The sequence below is a fragment of the Tripterygium wilfordii genome, chromosome 11 (genome assembly GCF_013401445.1).
Source record: "Tripterygium wilfordii isolate XIE 37 chromosome 11, ASM1340144v1, whole genome shotgun sequence".
Taxonomy (NCBI): domain Eukaryota; kingdom Viridiplantae; phylum Streptophyta; class Magnoliopsida; order Celastrales; family Celastraceae; genus Tripterygium; species Tripterygium wilfordii.
In genome coordinates this window covers 12,275,647-12,293,973 of record NC_052242.1, presented here as the reverse complement: position 1 = coordinate 12,293,973, position 18,327 = coordinate 12,275,647, and the positions used below count along the sequence as shown (strand labels likewise).

The 18,327-nt window shown below is 36.7% G+C and overlaps 2 protein-coding genes across 2 annotated transcripts; one reads left to right on the top strand and one right to left on the bottom strand.

Annotated features, from left to right (window-relative positions):
* Positions 1–303: 303 nt before the first annotated feature.
* On the top strand, positions 304–4,276 carry LOC120009959 (thioredoxin-like 4, chloroplastic). Its single transcript, XM_038860696.1, has 5 exons — positions 304–480; positions 1,309–2,001; positions 2,430–2,483; positions 2,931–3,054; positions 3,720–4,276. The coding sequence occupies exons 2-4, from the start codon at positions 1,516–1,518 to the stop codon at positions 3,051–3,053; spliced, it is 663 nt and encodes a 220-aa protein (XP_038716624.1). The 5' UTR covers positions 304–480; positions 1,309–1,515; the 3' UTR covers position 3,054; positions 3,720–4,276.
* A 399-nt stretch (positions 4,277–4,675) lies between these two features.
* On the bottom strand, positions 4,676–7,479 carry LOC120009958 (abscisic acid 8'-hydroxylase CYP707A1-like). The gene is made up of 8 exons (XM_038860695.1): positions 7,201–7,479; positions 6,798–7,119; positions 6,220–6,618; positions 5,992–6,072; positions 5,798–5,876; positions 5,405–5,511; positions 5,169–5,287; positions 4,676–5,058 (listed from the first exon to the last, which is right to left on the bottom strand). The coding sequence occupies exons 1-8, from the start codon at positions 7,398–7,400 to the stop codon at positions 4,932–4,934; spliced, it is 1,434 nt and encodes a 477-aa protein (XP_038716623.1). The 5' UTR covers positions 7,401–7,479; the 3' UTR covers positions 4,676–4,931.
* Positions 7,480–18,327: the final 10,848 nt, after the last annotated feature.

The window sequence follows — 18,327 nt, the reverse complement described above, 5'->3', positions numbered from 1 at the left end:
AATGTATATAACCAGACGATCATTGAGTCATTCATCTTCCATTCAATTTTGCAATCGCTAATTCACAATCTTCAAATGTGGACTCTGTATGCCCTAATATCAGAAGTTAGGGGCATATACAATACAATGAAATAACCATAGACTGAAGTATGTAGAAGGTTTACATGACTTATGATTTACCAATGAAAGGTGACTTGATTGACAATCGATTAGGCATATATGTATCCAAGATTCGATTATAATGAAAAACATATTATTGAACGATATTTAAAAAAAAAAAAAACCATGATTTGGGAACCCGATAATGGTGGGTGGATTATGCATCCAATTGGTTTATCGGGTGAGCGGGGAAAGAAGGAACCAGGCGTTTGGATAGGGTATTGACAGAGAGTGGATATGGCGAAATCCTGTCCACTCCTGATTGGAGCTTCGAAGCTTCACCTGATACAGCAAAACCGCGAAACATCTTCCCTGTCTGAGGTAAGCACCAACACGTCGAGTCATATACATATTACATACATTGGCATTTTGGTTTCTTCTTCTCAAACTTCAATGTTAGACCAGTATTAGTGGAGTTGTATATCGTAATCTCAAGTGACCTTAATTAGGGTTCGTCTGTCGATAGCTCTACTGCATCGATTTTTGTATTGGAATGTCTGAATTAAATGAAAAATGTGTGCTTTCCAACATCACTGTGTTCTGCCCATTTCTTTTTGGCAGGGATTGTTATTCGTGTAGTAGTTGTTTTGCAAACGGGCTTGTTGGATGATATGCTATCAAGTGATTTTATGGCCGATCAATTGGATTATATAGACAGGCATGCTTATTCCAATACCATGTATTTAGCTTTGAATAGAAGCTATTGGCGATAAGGCATAGCCATTTATGCTTTGGGCATTTTATGGGAAAAATATCAAGCAGCTAGCTGATACTTTTTTTCAGAAAACATAAGTGAAGAAGAAATAGTGGCCTTGAATGAATTTTGAATTGATTTTTCTGTGACAATGGATGATTCTGTGGGTATATGTTCCACTTTGGTGGCTGTGCCAGTTGAACTTATAGGCATTGGTTGTTTGTGCGTATGGTATTGGATACTTTGGTTGTTTGTGTATTGTGGTATTGGAACACTTATTATTACTTTTTTGGTTGTAGTTATCTTGATTTTGTCATTTCCTTGATGGAGATCTTGCGTGCACTTTTTACTCCTTTGAATTCTCAAGTTTAGTCTCAATCTGTCATGGTTTCAAATAGATTTTAATATTCAACTAGGACGATAATCTAATGATTTTGTTTCTTTGTTTCCTGTAGTTATGTTTAGCTTTCATCTGGTGAATGAAGTAGAATGAGGAGTATTTTTAAGATTAATGCCTCCATCCTATCAAGTTATGTAATTCATGCGTGTCGAGACTCGAGAGCTCATCTTGAGAGTTGTTACTTTTAAGCAGTTATAAATCAGTGTAGTGGAGATTCCCTGAGTGTTATCGTGCAAAATCAGAAGATTCCCTGAGTGTTATTATGCAAAATCAGAATTTTCTTCGAAGTAAGGCATCTTTCAGTCTTGGAAAGAGCCCTGAAGGGCAAGTTGCTTCTAGAAAGCCTTGTATAGTTCGAAGGGTGTTTTCTCATACAAGTCATTTTAAATCGTCCCTCGGTGCGGCTAAGTTTTCTTATCTCTCTAAAACTTCGGGTTGGAGCATTTCAAATCTTGACCACGTATTGCAGTCTGGAAAAATCAAAGGAGTGGGCAGTGTGGCTACTGAAAATCCTGGAGGATTATTTGAGGAAGATGATGATCTATGTCCTGTTGAATGTGTAAGAGAATTTAAAACTGATGAAGAATTTTGCAGAATTCTCGAAAAGGCCAAGGAAACCAAATCCTTAGTTGTGGTAGATTTTTATCGCACTGCTTGTGGAAGCTGCAAATACATAGAGCAGATTTTTGCAAAATTATGCCGGGGATCTGGGGATCAGGATGCTCCAGTAATCTTCCTAAAGCATAATGTGAGTATCTTATATTATTGACTTGTTTAGATCCCTAAATCATAATGTGATTACATAATACAGAATTAACTGAAGTAAAAGATCATTTTGTCCAATTGCACTATTTTCAAACCTCCTCCTTCTCCCTAATTAATAATGACAGGCTAAAGTATCTTAAATATTGTATCTGTTCTATACTTAAAGTGCGGATCAAATATGGCGCCCACATTGCTACACTTGAAAGACAAGACCACCTAATCAGAATGGTTTGATTCACTGTTCACTAGATTACTTAAAGAAAGTATTGAACCATTAAAGCAGGGTTTCACCTTATCATGGTCAGTCAACAAGATTAACATGAAAGTAACAAACAGCCAATGGGATTTGGATGTGCTTATAGCTTTCTGATTATTATTGAACAATAGTTTCTTATTTGCTATTTACTGCAGGTAATTGATGAATATGATGAGCAGTCTGAGGTTGCGGAGCGACTCAGAATAAAGGTGATTTTCTTCTGGCTGTGGCTTTTGATCCATTTTTATTGCATGATCAAATATGCCAAGTTTTCCTTGCATTTATTTAAGGCATCTATTTTCTGCAGGCAGCACAAATGTGAAGAGATTTAATAGCTGATTTTCTTACTATTCATGGATTATGGATGTCAACTAGAAGTTTAATTTATTTTGAAATGAAACTTTAGATTTAAGCTTATGCGGGGCTTATGTGTGCGTTTATTTCAAGCCAAATTGTTTCTGAGAGCGAAGTTTAGGGCAAAAGAATAAATCAAGCAAACTTTATCTTTTATCTCCACATACAGCACCTTTAATTTTTGGCTCACGCCAATGTTTTACCGACTGGCATATGCAGGATGTGTTTAATGTGCCATTGGATGTCAGTCATTTATTCTCTTACTTCATTGACCAGTTGGAGTTAAACATGAATTGATGCAGGCGGTGCCTCTCTTCCATTTCTACAAAGATGAAGTCCTGTTAGAGGCTTTCCCAACCAGAGACAAGGAGAGGATTGTTGCAGCCATTCTTAAATACTCCTCTCTTGCATCTCAAGACATATAAGGTCATTTTTTCAAACTTGCTCCAGCGGAAAAATAATGTTGTACTTGAACCATAGTCAGATGTGATCAAGTGTATGACAATATACAAAACTATGCAAGACTCATAGATAAATAATTAAAATAATGTTTTCCCATTAGCGTAAGATCAGGATGAATGCCGTTTTGCATGTTGTATCTATGGGATGCTGGGTATTATTTTGTCCTTGTTTAAGAGCAGTAAAAAGGGTCATTCGGCTTGTTTTACGTTTCTATGTAGGTTATAATACCAAATGCTTGTGCCTTTGCTGCTGTGCCTAGTGTTATATGCTCTTCTTAATATTTCTAATATGGAGGGAAGTCTGTTAAACCATGGTCTGTCCAGTCAATCAAGACTAGCTATGATACTCCATCATGGAACTCGCTGCAGCAGTGCAACTGAAGATGCAGCATCCTAATGAATATTTTTAATGAAGAACTGCCATTCCGAAAAAAATAGATGTCCGAACTAACATGCATTGCATTTGAAGTGTTTCCTAATCAAAGCAAACATTGTTGATCGGCAGTAGAGGTTCGTATCAAATGCAAGTTTAGTTCGTACTTTGTTGTGGTGTCCAGGGCTCGAAAAATTGCGGTTGTCTCAGTTGTAGAATCAAGAAGAGAAATCTGATCTCGTTTTATTCCTTCGCAGTGAGATGCAAGAACGTACTGTCAAGGATTCAAGATGATATGATATTTTCTAAGAACATCCACAGGATCATGGATAATGGATGTAAGAAAAATGGCGTGGCTTATCATGAGCTCACTGATAGTGGAACCAGTTTTTTCTATCCAGCATCAAGCACCAGCCATGTTCTGCAACAAGAAGAAGTGGGTCATACCTGAAAGAAAACCATGGGTCACATTTTTATTGTTTGAAAGTGATTTTTATGCCGTAAACTTCTGGAGACTGAAGAGAAACGGAGATATCTGGCCCCTTCTTTCCTGTTGATACAAGAAGGTGTCGTTGCCTCATGGGCTCTGTTCGTATCATAACAGCGGACACAAATAAGTAGAAGATGTCACAGGATACCCATGCAGATCCTCAAGTAGCCAGATCATTTGTGGGGTACGTGAGAGGAACAGCTGACAGTGTATTCCAATATTCAGTGTATTCAGCGTAACTTTGGGTTCTTGAGAGGTGACCTCCTTAGACTGAATTCTTTCCTTTACTGATCAATAATACCACAACAGGTGGCTATTTTTGCAGTCTCCGACAGAAATGCTTAATGGAATGACATCTACGGATACCCCAAACAATGATAATACAGGGTTAAGGGCCCCACAAATGAATACATGGCTAAGGGTTTTGCAGTGGAAGTCACTACAATGGCTATCATCCCACACCAATAAACACATTGGACGATGGTCATTGTAGAGACTTCTTACTAAAATTGCAGGAAAACTACAATGATAAACACATCGGACGTATGTGATGGCCATTATAGGGACTTCTTATTAAAATTGCAAGAAAATTGCAATGATAAAAACACCGGACGTATGTGATGACCACTGTAGAGGCTTCTTATTAAAATGGTAAGAAAACTGCAATGATTTTTACTGTAGGGACCTTCGTTAGGAAGGATACACAGGTTCCTCGCATGTTACTGTTGTTTAACTTAACCTATATATTAATGTAAAAAAGACACAAAATGCGTCAAGAAATTACAATTCGAATAGCTTAATTGGAATCCCATATGGGTTTTGCAGGGGATTAAATGATGGATAAATCCAGAGACTAAAAATTGAAGAAAAAAAAAACTGGCTTTTTAAGCCAAGAAAAAAAAAAGGACCATACAAGCAAAAAAAATAATAATAATTGAGAAGTGAATTTCATTTGGGGCTAGCTAGGGGTAGGGAATGGTCATGTCATTGTAAATTGTAATGCGTTTGAGCTGGTAGATTCTTTCCAGAATCTGGCTGGTAGTCCACGCTGAGGGACTGGGAATGGCCCATACTGAATCCCATTTTCAGATCCTACCACTTCCCACCTGCAATAATACCACCAACATGCCTTTCTCAATACATATAATATATATATATATATACACACACACACACATGTATGTATACAAATCAAACATAATTTTGGTAACTGTACCTGAAGTTGGTGACCAAATTGTGGACTACGATAAGCATTTCCAGCTTTGCAAGTTCATTTCCTGGGCAGGAATGTACTCCACTCCCAAATGGCATGAAAGTGTTGGGTTTTGGGGCAACCTGCAGAAATTGAACTTTGATGAATCAGAAAAGACATGAAGGGGGTGTTTATGCAATTAGACCAAACATTGGGGTTTCGATTCCATATTTACCCAAAAAAAAGGTGGTAAATTGTACCTCAAATCTTGAGGGATCAAATTTTTGAGGGTCGGTGAAAAATTCTGGATTGTGTTGAATGTTCCTGAACAGAGGCATCACCTTCCAACCTTTTGGGATGAGGTACCCTGTAACAAATTTCAATGTCATTAATCCACAATTAGTGGCTCCTCCAATATCTTTCATTTAGTCCAACCACTTGACGATAGCCTAACTAGTTATTTCTCCGAAATTAGGGTGTAAGGAATCTCGCTCAAGGTCAGGAGTTCGATTCTAAGTTGACGCAGTTATTTCCAAGTGATTTGAGTATGGCCTGAGTTTAGACTTAGTGGATCGTCCAAAAATCACACATGCTAATTTATTCTCGATTACCAAAAACAAAACTCACTCTTTAGTGCAAGTTATTACTCTTACCCTTGTATTCAACATCAGCCACTGCTTCTCTAAAGGTGAAAGATATGATGCTTGCCATTCTCAAGCTCTCCAAAACAACCTGAACAAGTCCACATTTGATTCTCAGTGGTGATGAAACAGAATTTCCCAGATGGGTGACAGTGTAGCCGTTAATGCATGACATGTGTTTGACGAAATGCGTCTATGAAACATACCTTGTAAGTTAGAGGCATTTTCCTTGTTTGGTTCCAATTCAATGGCTTGTCATTCAGTTTTCGAATTGCCTTCTGTTCAGCCTACAAAGAAAAGCAAACCAAAAATTAGTACAAATCTATTGGTGACCTGATTCACAGAGACAAGACAAATGAAGCTGAGAGTGACTTGTGTTTCTTGTTCAAGACTCCGACAGGAAATTTGGCTTGTTGTGAAGAGGTAATCTTTACCTTGACTGCCTCTAGAAGTTTAGGATTGTCATGAAGGTACTTGATAATCCATGTCAAGGCACTGGCTGTTGTGTCTTGTGCCGCGAAAAGAACACCAATGATATTATCCGCGATTTGATCTTCTGTTAGTACTTCTCCTTTCTCATCTTTTGAGTTCAATAGACATCCCAACAGATCCTTCTCAAGTAACTTCTTCTCCTTCCTCTCACCTATAACATCACTCAAAACCTTGCTTAGCCTCTGTCTTGCCAATAATGCCTTTTTGTAAGGACTTCCAGGGAAGTTTGTAGGGAAGGAATTGTAGCCTTTATCAACTATGCTATAGTTTTTCTTCAGATCTTCTTTATGGTGGGGCTCTAGATGACCAAGAATTGCAAGTATACCCACTTCAAAAGAAATCTGCAATGACCCAGAAAGAACACAAATCCTTCAGACCCAACAGAATTAACAGAAGTTTAAAATATCAAAAGAATCAATAAAATATTGTAAAATATCCAATAGAATATACAAAGCTAAAAGCTAGCTACTTTTAAGAAAGTGAAAAAAGAAATAATATAAGATCAAATTAATTAACAAACCTTCTTCATTTCTTGAAAAGTGTTTATCATAAGGCCACCATCCCATTTATCAAAGGCTAAGGCTGATATGGCTTCAATATCTGCCACTAAATTTCTAATTGAGTTAAGGGACAAGGAGCTCTGAACCAGCTTCCTTAGCCGGGTATGGTAGTCCCCTTGGTGAAAAAAGATCGCGGATGGACCGATTAGTCTTTCTTTGCTTTCTGGGTAAGTTGGCTTGAACAAATGTGCTTGTGTCACTAGCACAAACCTTGCAGCCTCAGGACTAGCCAGCATAACACATTGACAACCCAAAATATGTGTCTTGAAAATCTCTCCATACCTAAATTAATCAAAACCAGCACATTAAAACTAATGCAACACAAAAGTTTCTCAAAAAAGACCAAAGAGAGAGAGCACAAACCTTTTTTGTTTTGTTGCAAAGAAGAGACTTGGGTCTTGTGAGTAGAGTTGAAGGGTTTCACCTATGTATGGCCACCCCATTGAACCCGGAGGGAGCCTACCTCTTCTGTTTAGGTCTTTCTGGTCTCTTGTTTTGATCAAATACAAGAATAGAGTAGTGAGAAGAAACATTAGGACATAAACAAGATATCTTAATTCCATCTCTACTCTTTGGGTGGATATATATACGAGCTTTGCAGTAAAATGCAGGATTTGGTTCCTTTGGTTCTTCACTGAGTCATTCCAAGGGGGATGATGAGTCGAGATTTATAAGAGAAATCTAAGGGATAAAGACAAAAAGACAAGTGTCACCACATCAATTTTCTCTTGTAATTAAAAATATTCTCAAAAACATCCAAAAAAAAAAAAGTTATTGGATTTGCAAATGTAGCAAAATTTACAATATTTATGAGATGATATGCAAATCATTCTAGTCAATAATTCGGTATTCTTGTGGATTTGCTTCTTCTTGCCTTGGTTGCCAACCAACTATTAGGGTCAAAATAAATCACGGGAGTGTTAAGTAAGCGGAGTGAGGGATTCCAAATTGAGCACTATCAAGTTGAGTATATCCTTAACAACCTCGAATCCCATATGCATGATTTATGTTTGTGATCTAAAAACTGTTTTATACATTCGTGATGCATGTGCAATAATGTTGTTTGGAAACTTGATGCACATTCTTGATTTTACTAGAAATTAAATAGAATAAAGGACAAAATGTTGCTGATGGATTCCAATTTTTTCCCCCTAATCAACAAGATTATTAATTATGCTAATAAAAACAAGCATTCAAATCAAACAAATAGTAGTGAAAATGGAGTTTTCTAGGAGTTTTTGAAGAAGAAGAAAACAGAAAAGACAAAGTAAACCACCCCTTAATTGTTTGGTAGTTTGGGTAGGTGATCAAGAAAATTTAGCCACCGCCCACCGCCCTCATTTCACTTCACTTGCGTAGAAACAACTAGCAATTTCTTCTTGACTTTGAGTCTCCTTTAACACATTAAATCCCAAGGATCAAGAAGAAGTTGAAAGAAAACAAAGTAATGGCTGTTACATTTCTAAAAACCCTCGATCGACATCAGAAGATAAGATGATGTTTCTCCTGTTTTCTGATGCAAAATGCACATGTATTGAACACTATTAAGCTTATGAAGTTGTACCGTACGTATGTATCACGTGAATCACGTGCACAATATGAATCGACATCTAAAACCCGAACGATTTTGTCCTTGCCAAAGACTCTCAATTGTTTGAGGTTGGGTTTCATCTTGTAAATTATATCACTTGGCTTTCACCAAACGGCGTGGAATTTTTAGTCTTAATGTAGTAGGGTTTATAATTAAGGTGTGAATGGTGATCCCATTTTCACTAAAGTTTTTTTGAAAAAGTCATGGAGACCGAGAATAGATTCATTAATCCAACTATGGGAAAGAGGAGGCTAATAAGGCACTCAAACGCATCATTAAAGATGGAATTACAACCAATAAATCTAAAAAAAATAGAAAATACAAATACAAAAACGATCATCATCGGTCATCTCCGGACGACACCATATTCCACCTAATGATACCGTATTACACCAGACTTCGCCGAATTAGACAAACAAACATTAAAAATAAAATAAACAAAACAGATCTTGTCGTTTGAGAACTCCTCCAAACAAATATGAAAGTAGCTCAAGATCTAGATCCAAATCTAACTCCACCGAAATCGTGATTATTCACACTTGATCTTGTAGTTTGGAACTTAGAACGTGATAAAGGGTCTCCAATTATACATCATTGTTGTAGCAATACCATATCCCACACGGAATTCTGGGGAGGAAACCATGATCTGCCCGTAGTCTTTATTTAATAGAACAACAACAACAAACTAAAAGAAAAATAAACTGAAAAAAGGGAAGAATGGAGGAGGAGGAGATGCTCCCCCATTTTCACTAAAGTTGAGGATTAAGGGAGTGACATTGTTCACATTTGCTAATTACTCTTTGTTTTTCACACCACAAATAGAGCTTTGTGGATGGAGTGTCATTGATCACCAATTTGACCAAATTATTTTTATCCAGACATATCTTTGCTATAAATTTTAGAGTGTTTGGATTCATTTTTATAGAAGTTTTAATTTGGATAGATAACAGCTATTATGCTCCATTGTAATCTTTATCAACACTAACAATTGATTAGACACATACCAAAGAGAAAAAAAAAATGATCTGATTTATGCTGTTGAAATCTTTAACTTTTCTCGCGCCTCATCATCATTTGAGACTAGATAGATGATAATGGTAGAGTTGTAAGAATACGACCAGTGGCAGATTCTTTGTAGTAACACTGGGGCCTGGGCCTCTAGTGAAATCATTACCAATGTAATATAGTATTGGAGAGCTGGTTAAGAAATAATATATTAGGTCCTAATATTTTATTTTAAGACTACCACCGTTGAATAATTGCCCAGCCTAAACTCAAATCCCAGTAATCACTATCCTGTCTTTACTCAACAATGTTTCAAAATTTTTTTAAAAAAAAGTCATAACGAGATCGACGAAACAGAATGAAAAAAAAAAGAAGAAGAAGAAGAAGAAGTCATAGTGTGTGCTCCCAATGGTTGGAATTTCTTGGGCTCAATTCCTGTAAATGGTATCTTCAAATATAGGAGTAAGGGTATCCACACTCGTTTTTCTTAACAGATTTCCTAAAATACAAACGAAATACCATTATTCTCTATATTTCATAGTTCCTTTCGAATAATTATTGTATCAGATTATCTATCATATTCTCTGTTTTATTAAAATAATGATTTATTTTTCTTTTATTATTTTATTAACTTTCACTTTATCATTCTATTAACTTTTACTTTATTTTATTTTGTTATTTTAAAGCAGAAGTACTGGGTTGTTCAAGAGACCTTCATCGACAGAGTAGATGGCTCCGGTGAGGATGCTCGGATTGGGGAAGGCAGAGTAGAGGTATTGAAACACATTATTGCAGTTAATCTTATCTACACTAACAATTGAATAGACATAGACTAAAGAGAGAAAAAAAAAAATCTGATTTATGCGATTGGAATCTTTAATTTTTGTTTCGTGCCTCATCATCATTTGTGGCTATAGTCTATAGTCGTATAAGTTGAGCTCTCATCCACACACAATAAATTTGTTCGTTCTGGACTCGTTGAAATTGGGCTCTCGTGGATTTATCCTCTCTAGGTTAGATCAGGGAGGCCCGACCCAATCAACCTCCAAAGTTTACTAGGAAAACCGGTTATTGTAAATTAAGGGAGTGAGTCACCCTTATATATTGGACTATTAGTTCACAAACTACCGATATGGTAGTTCTAACATATTGTTGAGCATGTGTCTTGGTGATAGAATTGTAAAGATACATCGAGTGATGGGTCCACTATTGTAACACTAGGGGCTGGGTCCCCCATAAAATCATGTATAAATACAATAATATTGGACAGCTGATTAAGAAAAATATATGAGGTCCTAGTATTTTATTTTAAAGTTTGTAACGCTTCGAATAATTGTCTGGTCTAAACCCAAATCTCAATAGCCATTATCCGGTCTCTACTCAAATCATGTTCAAAAAAATCAAAAAACAAAAAATCACAACAAGACGGAAAAGAACAATATCAAAAAAATTATAATGTGTGCGCCATAGTTGGAATTTATGAATCCACCACTAAATATGAGTTGAATGTCACGGATTCAATTTTTAAAAACTGTTTTTAAAAATATTATGGAGCACGACATACATTATGGAGTGTAGGCAAAATATCTAACTCCCTTTTAAAGAAAAAATAGATTAAATATTTAGAAAATTTGTGTGGTCAAAATTTGCAAAAAAAAATTATGTGATTTTACTTTATTGAGAGAATCTTTAAGGGACAGTGGCATCCAGCTACACACGGTCGGAATTATTTAAGGATCTCCGGTCTTCCAGATGGGATTGTATTCTCATATTTTTGGATTCAGGCGGGACCCAGACACCCAGTGCAGTCGGTTTTGTACGGAAAAAGGTAGAAGTATCCCGATCATGGGCCCCCAAACCAAAACCCCCGTTCTAAGTGGAACCCAATCGTAAGGCTACTATTAACCAACTCAAACCCCACTATCTGTATATAGCTGGATTTTGACACATGTTATAATCCTGGTGGTCCATTTGGAGAGACTTCGGATACGAGAAGGCCCCTGAAGTGGAGCCCACAATGAGAATTCTTGTGTCTCACACGCGCGGCGTTCTGTCCACACGTGCTCCCAATTTTAGGTTGTTCATCGCGAATCTCACACCATAGCCATTAGCCAGGGGAGAGGGCAAAAGAATTTTCCGAAATTCCTTTATTTTCTATCAGTTTATTTTTCTTTATTTTATTTTTCAAAATCTTCATACTCAATGGTTGTGTGATACTCTCATAGAGATTTCGAGTTCGAGACTCTCCTATCCCCTTCCCCTATATTTTTTTTTAAAAAAGGTCAACAACGTGTTTTATTGATGAAAAACATATTGTAGTAACTCCGCAATTAAATGTGCCTTCTGCAAGAGCACTATTGGGATGAGTGACCTCCTATTAAGGTAAAGCCATGCGGACCCGATGTATCCATGAGAACCGAACAATCCAAAGCGGACAATATTATTGATGTGCATTGGATTGGAAATTCTAATAAGTCATATATCCTCTTTCTATGGAGGACTCGCCCTTTTACTCTTTAATATAAAGTTTAAGTAATACAATTGTCTCTCGTTCTTATTATCTTAACATGAGAATTCTCATGGTTTTGCGAGGAGGGATGATGCACGTACATGCATTAACTGTGTAGCAATCCCTAACCACTTTTTTTTAATACAAGAAAGGGGATGAGCGAGACTCGAACTCGAGACATTTAAAAAATACTACACATATGAATGTCATCTGAGTTACTCGTGGTTTTTAACCCTATCCACGTTTGAAAACTATCATGATTACTATATACACACACACAATTGTCTCTCGTTCTTGTTATCTTAACATGAAAACTCTCATGGTTTTGCGAGGAGGGGATGATGCACATACAGGCATTAACTGTGTAGCAAACCCTAACCACTTTTTTTTAATAAAAGAAAGGGGATGAGTGAGACTCAAACTCGAGACCTATATAAAATATCACACACATGAATGTCATATGAGTTACTCATGGTTTTCAACCCTAACCACGTTTGAAAACCATCATGATTACTATATATACACACAATTGTCTCTCGTTCTTATTATCCAAGATTACAAATAAAGTAAATAACCAAATAGGCCGCCACGTCAACTAATGCATGAGAATCTAATAGAGAAAATGAAAAATATCCCAACAATTGATATCTCAATTATTTCTGTTGATTGGTTGAACACATAAGATTTAAGTGGATTCGTGGGCTATACATGATACACGTAAAATCTTATACATATAATTTAACAGTTGGAATAAATGAGATACCAAATGATGATGGGATCCTATATATCGAGAGTACATATATTTATAAGTTGGTCATTGTCTCCATCATTCCCACATTGTTGTGTTTCCCACGCACATGGCTATATAGACAGTGTCCGTGGAATTATTGTTTGGTCATTTTAGGGTAATATCGAGTATCAACGTAGACAATCATGCATGCTACGAAATCACTACTCACACGTGTCGACTATTGGTTCTCCTTTCTATGACACCTGTTTGATTTCCTTGACAACAAAATCTCGGGGCATCTTTCGTAAGGTGTAGGTGTCCATTTCTCACCACCCCAGATCGTACTTTACTGTTTGTTTCTAGAGAATGTGTGCACATCAGTACATACATACACTCACACACATATATATAAAACGATTCTCACATCTCAATCAATTTTACGCAAACAAAATTTAATGATGGTAATAAAGCATAACAAAAATGAAAACTACATCTATAATTGAAAAATAAATGCGTAAAGTTGATGCGCATGTGAAAATTTTTCTTTAATATATAGATATATTCATATATATAAGATAAATACATATACCCATATGTGTTTTCCATAAAATCATTTATGGATCATTATTACAAAAATGAACTCATATGTTATCTCGGGCTCTGAGTGGACCATCTAAGAGTACTAGAATGGATATGTTTTTATATATATATATATATCTGCAAAAGGTGGGGGAAAAGAGAGATTTGCTATTATATTTATATACCATGGGAAAGATTGAGGAAAAGATGGATATCAACTTTGTTAATAGCATTTTGTCTTTTCCTTTCCCACGCGGTTACTATTTGTTCTTCTCCAACTATTTTTTTCTCACTTGCAATCCTTGTGTCTCAGATTCGGTAATCAGAAACGTAAGGTCAAGTGTTCCATAAACATGTCCTCGTACTGAAAGTATGGGGAACACACATGTTGTTTAGATGATCACACTTGTGTCCTATAACTATTTTTTTTAAAAAAAAAAATTATAATGATCACTTTCGCAATACTATGTATCGCTTCAATTTGGATCATAACCTCGTATGTATGTAGTGGACAGAGAAATCGTATGCCCAATGACTCCTTGAGATGTACGATTTTCGAAATCACGTCCTTATTATATTTCTCAGTTACGACCTCTTGATTCACCTCGACATTGACCACCATATCATCTTGACGTCGACCTCCATGTAACCTCAACATCAACCTTCTCATAACCTTGACGTCGACCTTATCATAACCTTGACCTCGACTCTCAGTCCCTCATCACTTCTAAGCTCTTTCATATTGATCTGACATTCACACTACCTCGTACATATATCCCCGAAAGCAAAATTCATTATCTCAAACATCTCTCCGTCAAACCCGCTGTAGCATACCTTACTTCTGACACACGAAACAACTCTCATCATGTCCTTTCATCATACCAAGCAACCAGTTACCCCATTTTCCTTCTGAATTAATTTATCTCAAAAAATTTAGAAGCAACTCTAATTAGCCACAAACCTCTCTACACTAAACATTCATAAGTTAAACATATACTATATTCTTTTTGTCATCATGATTGTTATTGACTTGATCGTCAGAGACCCTTTTGGATGGCACCCCATTGATGTCCAAGGTCTCTGATTTCGACTTCTTACTCATTTTGTAGATTACTAGTGACCCCCTTCGAATATTCTTTGATTGTAGATTCGAACTCATATAATGTACACCTTGATTTTGCGCACATGCATGCTATTGAGGAAGCAATTCAAACCTTCAACTAATTTGATTCGACGAATTTCAAACAGTCGGCTCATCAATCCATTCATACGCAAGTGATGAAAGTGACCCAAGTACGTAGAGATGAAGATTGACTTCAATTATGCAAAGTATAATGTTCCAAAGTATTGTAAACGCAACTTATGACAAGTACTTTTGTAGGACTTGTAGTGATTACATCCTAAGTCTTTTGGCTTCAACTGTGCCAACACTTACATTACATCCAAAGGAGTTTTGTCATCTAGGTTTACCTACATAAATTGACTCAAAGACCTATATATGCATGTCCCACATACGTACCTAGGCCAAAGATTATTGACAAAACTCTAGGAATTGTTTGTAGAGACGTGCATGCATTAATTGAAGCTTAATTTGCTGCTTATTCCTAAAGAATAAGCAGCAGAATTTGACCACTTGAAAACCTACGCGTAAATTCCACAATTGGGTGTTGAACTTGTTAGATTTTATCAATAAATTTGGAGTTGATTCGGATTGTGTGGAGGCAAGTTATGTTGTTGGAATGTTGTTTATGGAGTTGTCATCTGGACAAGGATTTATAGCCGTCCAAACACCTCAGGTGCATGAAGTGGCAGAGGGGCTTTACTAGATGTCTAGATATAGCAAGGATGAAGATCCGTCTAGATGGATGATAGGGGCGTCCAGATGGGTATGCTAGTAAACATGTCTGAAGGACTTTCCATCCTAACGGGTTAAGTAGGTGTCTAAACGGTTGACGGGACTATAATTTTTTTAATATAAATAGAAGTGTCTTTTAGGGTTGTAACCTGAATTCCTAGGGTTTTGTTTCTCTAAAAAGGACTAGAGACACGGCCAAACTTGATGAGAGAGAGAGAACAAGGTAGAGAAAGTTTTGTGGTATATCTCTTGGTGTAATTAGGTTATAGGGGTGAGAGATTCAAGGATGTAGAGTCTTGGAGAGTATGATAAGATTGAAGTTGCCGTCCGGACACCTCAGGTGCATGAAGTGGAAGAATAGACTTTACTGGATGTTTGGATTGAGGAAGGATGAAAATCTATCTAGACGAATGATAGGGGAGTCTGACGGATATGTTGGAAAACACGTTCGAAGCACTTGCCATTTGGACGGGTTAAGTAGGCACTCAAAGGTTGATGGGATTGTAATTCTTTTTTTGTATAAATAGAAGTATTTTCTAGGGTTCTAACATGAATTGCTATGGTTTTGTTTCTCTAAAAAGGGTTCAAGAGACGACCAGGCCTGATGAGAGAGAGCAAGATAGGGAAAGCGTTGTGGTATACACCATAAGAAATGCCTCTTTTCCAAAATTTTCGTTGCTAATTTTCTATTTGCGACAGAATCTCTTCGATTTTCAGGCAAAAGTTAGCTCAAAAGAAAGACCAGTTAGCAACAGATAATTTTTGTCGCAAATTCCGTGGCAATGGCAAAGTATGGCGTGAATTAATTGATCTCAAAAAATTTAGAAGCAACTCTAATTAGCCACAAACCTCTCTACACTAAACATTCATAAGTTAAACATATACTATATTCTTTTTGTCATCACGATTGTTATTGACTTGATTGTCAGAGACCCTTTTGGATGGCACCCCATTGATGTCCAACGTCTCTGATTATCGACTTCTTGCTCATTTTGTAGATTACTAGTGACCCCCTTCGAATATTCTTTGATTGTAGATTCGAACTCATATAATGTACACCTTGATTTTGGGCACATGCATGCTATTGAGGAAGCAATTTCAAACCTTCAACTAATTTGATTCGATGAAATCCATAATTTCAAACAGTCGGTTCATCAATCCATTCATACGTAAGTGATGAAAGTGACCCAAGTACGTAGAGATAAAGATTGACTTCAATTATGCAAAGTATAATGTTCCAAAGTATTGTAAACGCAACTTATGACAAGTACTTTTGTAGGACTTGTAGTGATTACATCCTAAGTCTTTTGGCTTCAACTATGCCAACACTTACATTACATCCAAAGGAGTTTTGTCATCTAGGTTTACCTACATAAATTGACTCAAAGACCTATATATGCATGTCCCACATACGTACCTAGGCCAAAGATTATTGACAAAACTCTAGGGGTAATTGTTTGTAGACACATATATGCATTAATTGAAGCTTAATTGGCTGCTTATTCCTCAGCAGCATTTGACCACTTGAACCTATGCGTAAATTCCACAATTGGGTGTTGAACTTGTTACATTTGATCAATAAATTTGGAGTTGATTCGGATTGTGTGGAGGCAAGTTATGTTGTTTATGGAGTTGTCATCTGGACAAGGATTTATAGCCGTCCAGACACCTCAGGTGCATCAAGTGGTAGAGGGGCTTTACTAGATGTCTGGATCGAGCAAGGATGAAGATCCGTCCAGATGGATGATAGGGGCGTCCAAACAAAAATTTGGTTCGGTTTACACATAAATCTTGTCCGGACCCTAATTTGGATTAAGTTATTGTTCAATTTACTTGTCTGGAGTCAAACCAATCCGGGTATTGTTAATTAAGTACATCCGAAATTAATCCCGATATATATTCGTAAACAAGTGACGTTGTCCGACGCGAAACCGATATTTTACCACCCCTACAACTAGGTAAACAAAGTTCGTATTTTCTCTGAGCACAAATTGACACGGATTTGTTCTTTATGATCCGTCGTCCTTGATTTTCTCTGAGCAAGATAGGGAAAGCGTTGTGGTATACACCACAAGAAATGCCTCTTTTTCAAAATTTTCGTCGATAATTTTTAATTTGCGATAGAATCTCTTCGATTTTCAGCTGCAAAAGTTAACTCAAAAGAAAGACTAGTTAGCGACGGATAATTTTTCTCGCAAATTCTATGGCAAAGTATGGCACAAATACCCGCCAAATTTGCGACGAAATTAATATTCCGTCCCTAAAAACAAAAGCAAAAGCAAATTTTGAACAGTCATTTGACAACACTCGTGGTTTATTTTCCGGTTTCAGAGTTTTCTACGTATATTCTTGTGTTGTGATTGTGGTTCGATTCTTCAGTTCAATTTCTCTTTTATTCTTGATATTTCTAAAGGAGAATCCTGATGAAAATTCCCAACAGAACTGTTGATAAGATTGAAGTAAAGATGAAAAGTGAGATGTTGATAAATATTATCTTCTTGCCACATCCTTATTATTTGTTCTCTTTCGGTTGCCAGAAAGCATCCAATGTGCATGAAGTCGGCAAGTACCGTATATTCAATCCTCTTTAAAGCACCAACCCTGTTGCATGGGATTGTATAACCAATGAGTCAACTTGAAAGATTCTCTCCGATGATTTAACTTCAATGAAAGACCCTCCCCAGTCCCCAACACAACTAATTATAAGTTGGATTGGCATTATGGAACATGGAAAATGTAGCTAGATAATCCAAGTTTGTAAGATCATGAAATGTCTTGCCTAAAGATAGAGAGAGTTAACGTTCATCACATGCATATCTTTTGACTGGCATTTACCCATTTGACGATCGACTTCCACAATCATATGAAAACGAAAGGGTTTGAAAAAGAAAGTTGACGCATTGGTTATGCTTTACTTTAATCGTTTTTGTAAACATACGGCAGGAAAGGAAAATGAATGGATAGTGGAAAAAGAGAGAAAAGAGATTCTACTATAGAGAGAGAGCTAGCAAGCTGTTCCTCACAATATGCAGCCCCAGATGTTACCGATCCTTGCCTAATATCCGTATCTAATAACCAATCAAACAACATTTCAAGGACCTACCTTAGAAAACTTCCAAATTGTCACCTCACACTTGTCCAGCTGTGTGTGTGTGTATATATATATATATATATATATATAGATTGGGATCTTTGATAGTCCCCCCATTTGAATTATTGGC

What these genes read in the sequence shown, in the direction of transcription:
- LOC120009959 (XM_038860696.1), top strand. Translation starts at nt 1,516, where the DNA reads ATGCAAAATCAGAATTTTCTTCGAAGTAAGGCATCTTTCAGTCTTGGA. An exon ending in TAATCTTCCTAAAGCATAAT is followed by an intron (nt 2,002 to 2,429) that starts GTGAGTATCTTA and finishes TATTTACTGCAG; the next exon opens with GTAATTGATGAATATGATGA. An exon ending in CGGAGCGACTCAGAATAAAG is followed by an intron (nt 2,484 to 2,930) that starts GTGATTTTCTTC and finishes GAATTGATGCAG; the next exon opens with GCGGTGCCTCTCTTCCATTT.
- LOC120009958 (XM_038860695.1), bottom strand. Translation starts at nt 7,400, where the DNA reads ATGGAATTAAGATATCTTGTTTATGTCCTAATGTTTCTTCTCACTACT. An exon ending in TTTGCAACAAAACAAAAAAG is followed by an intron (nt 7,120 to 7,200) that starts GTTTGTGCTCTC and finishes TGATTAATTTAG; the next exon opens with GTATGGAGAGATTTTCAAGA. An exon ending in AATTTGGTCACCAACTTCAG is followed by an intron (nt 5,059 to 5,168) that starts GTACAGTTACCA and finishes GTATTATTGCAG; the next exon opens with GTGGGAAGTGGTAGGATCTG.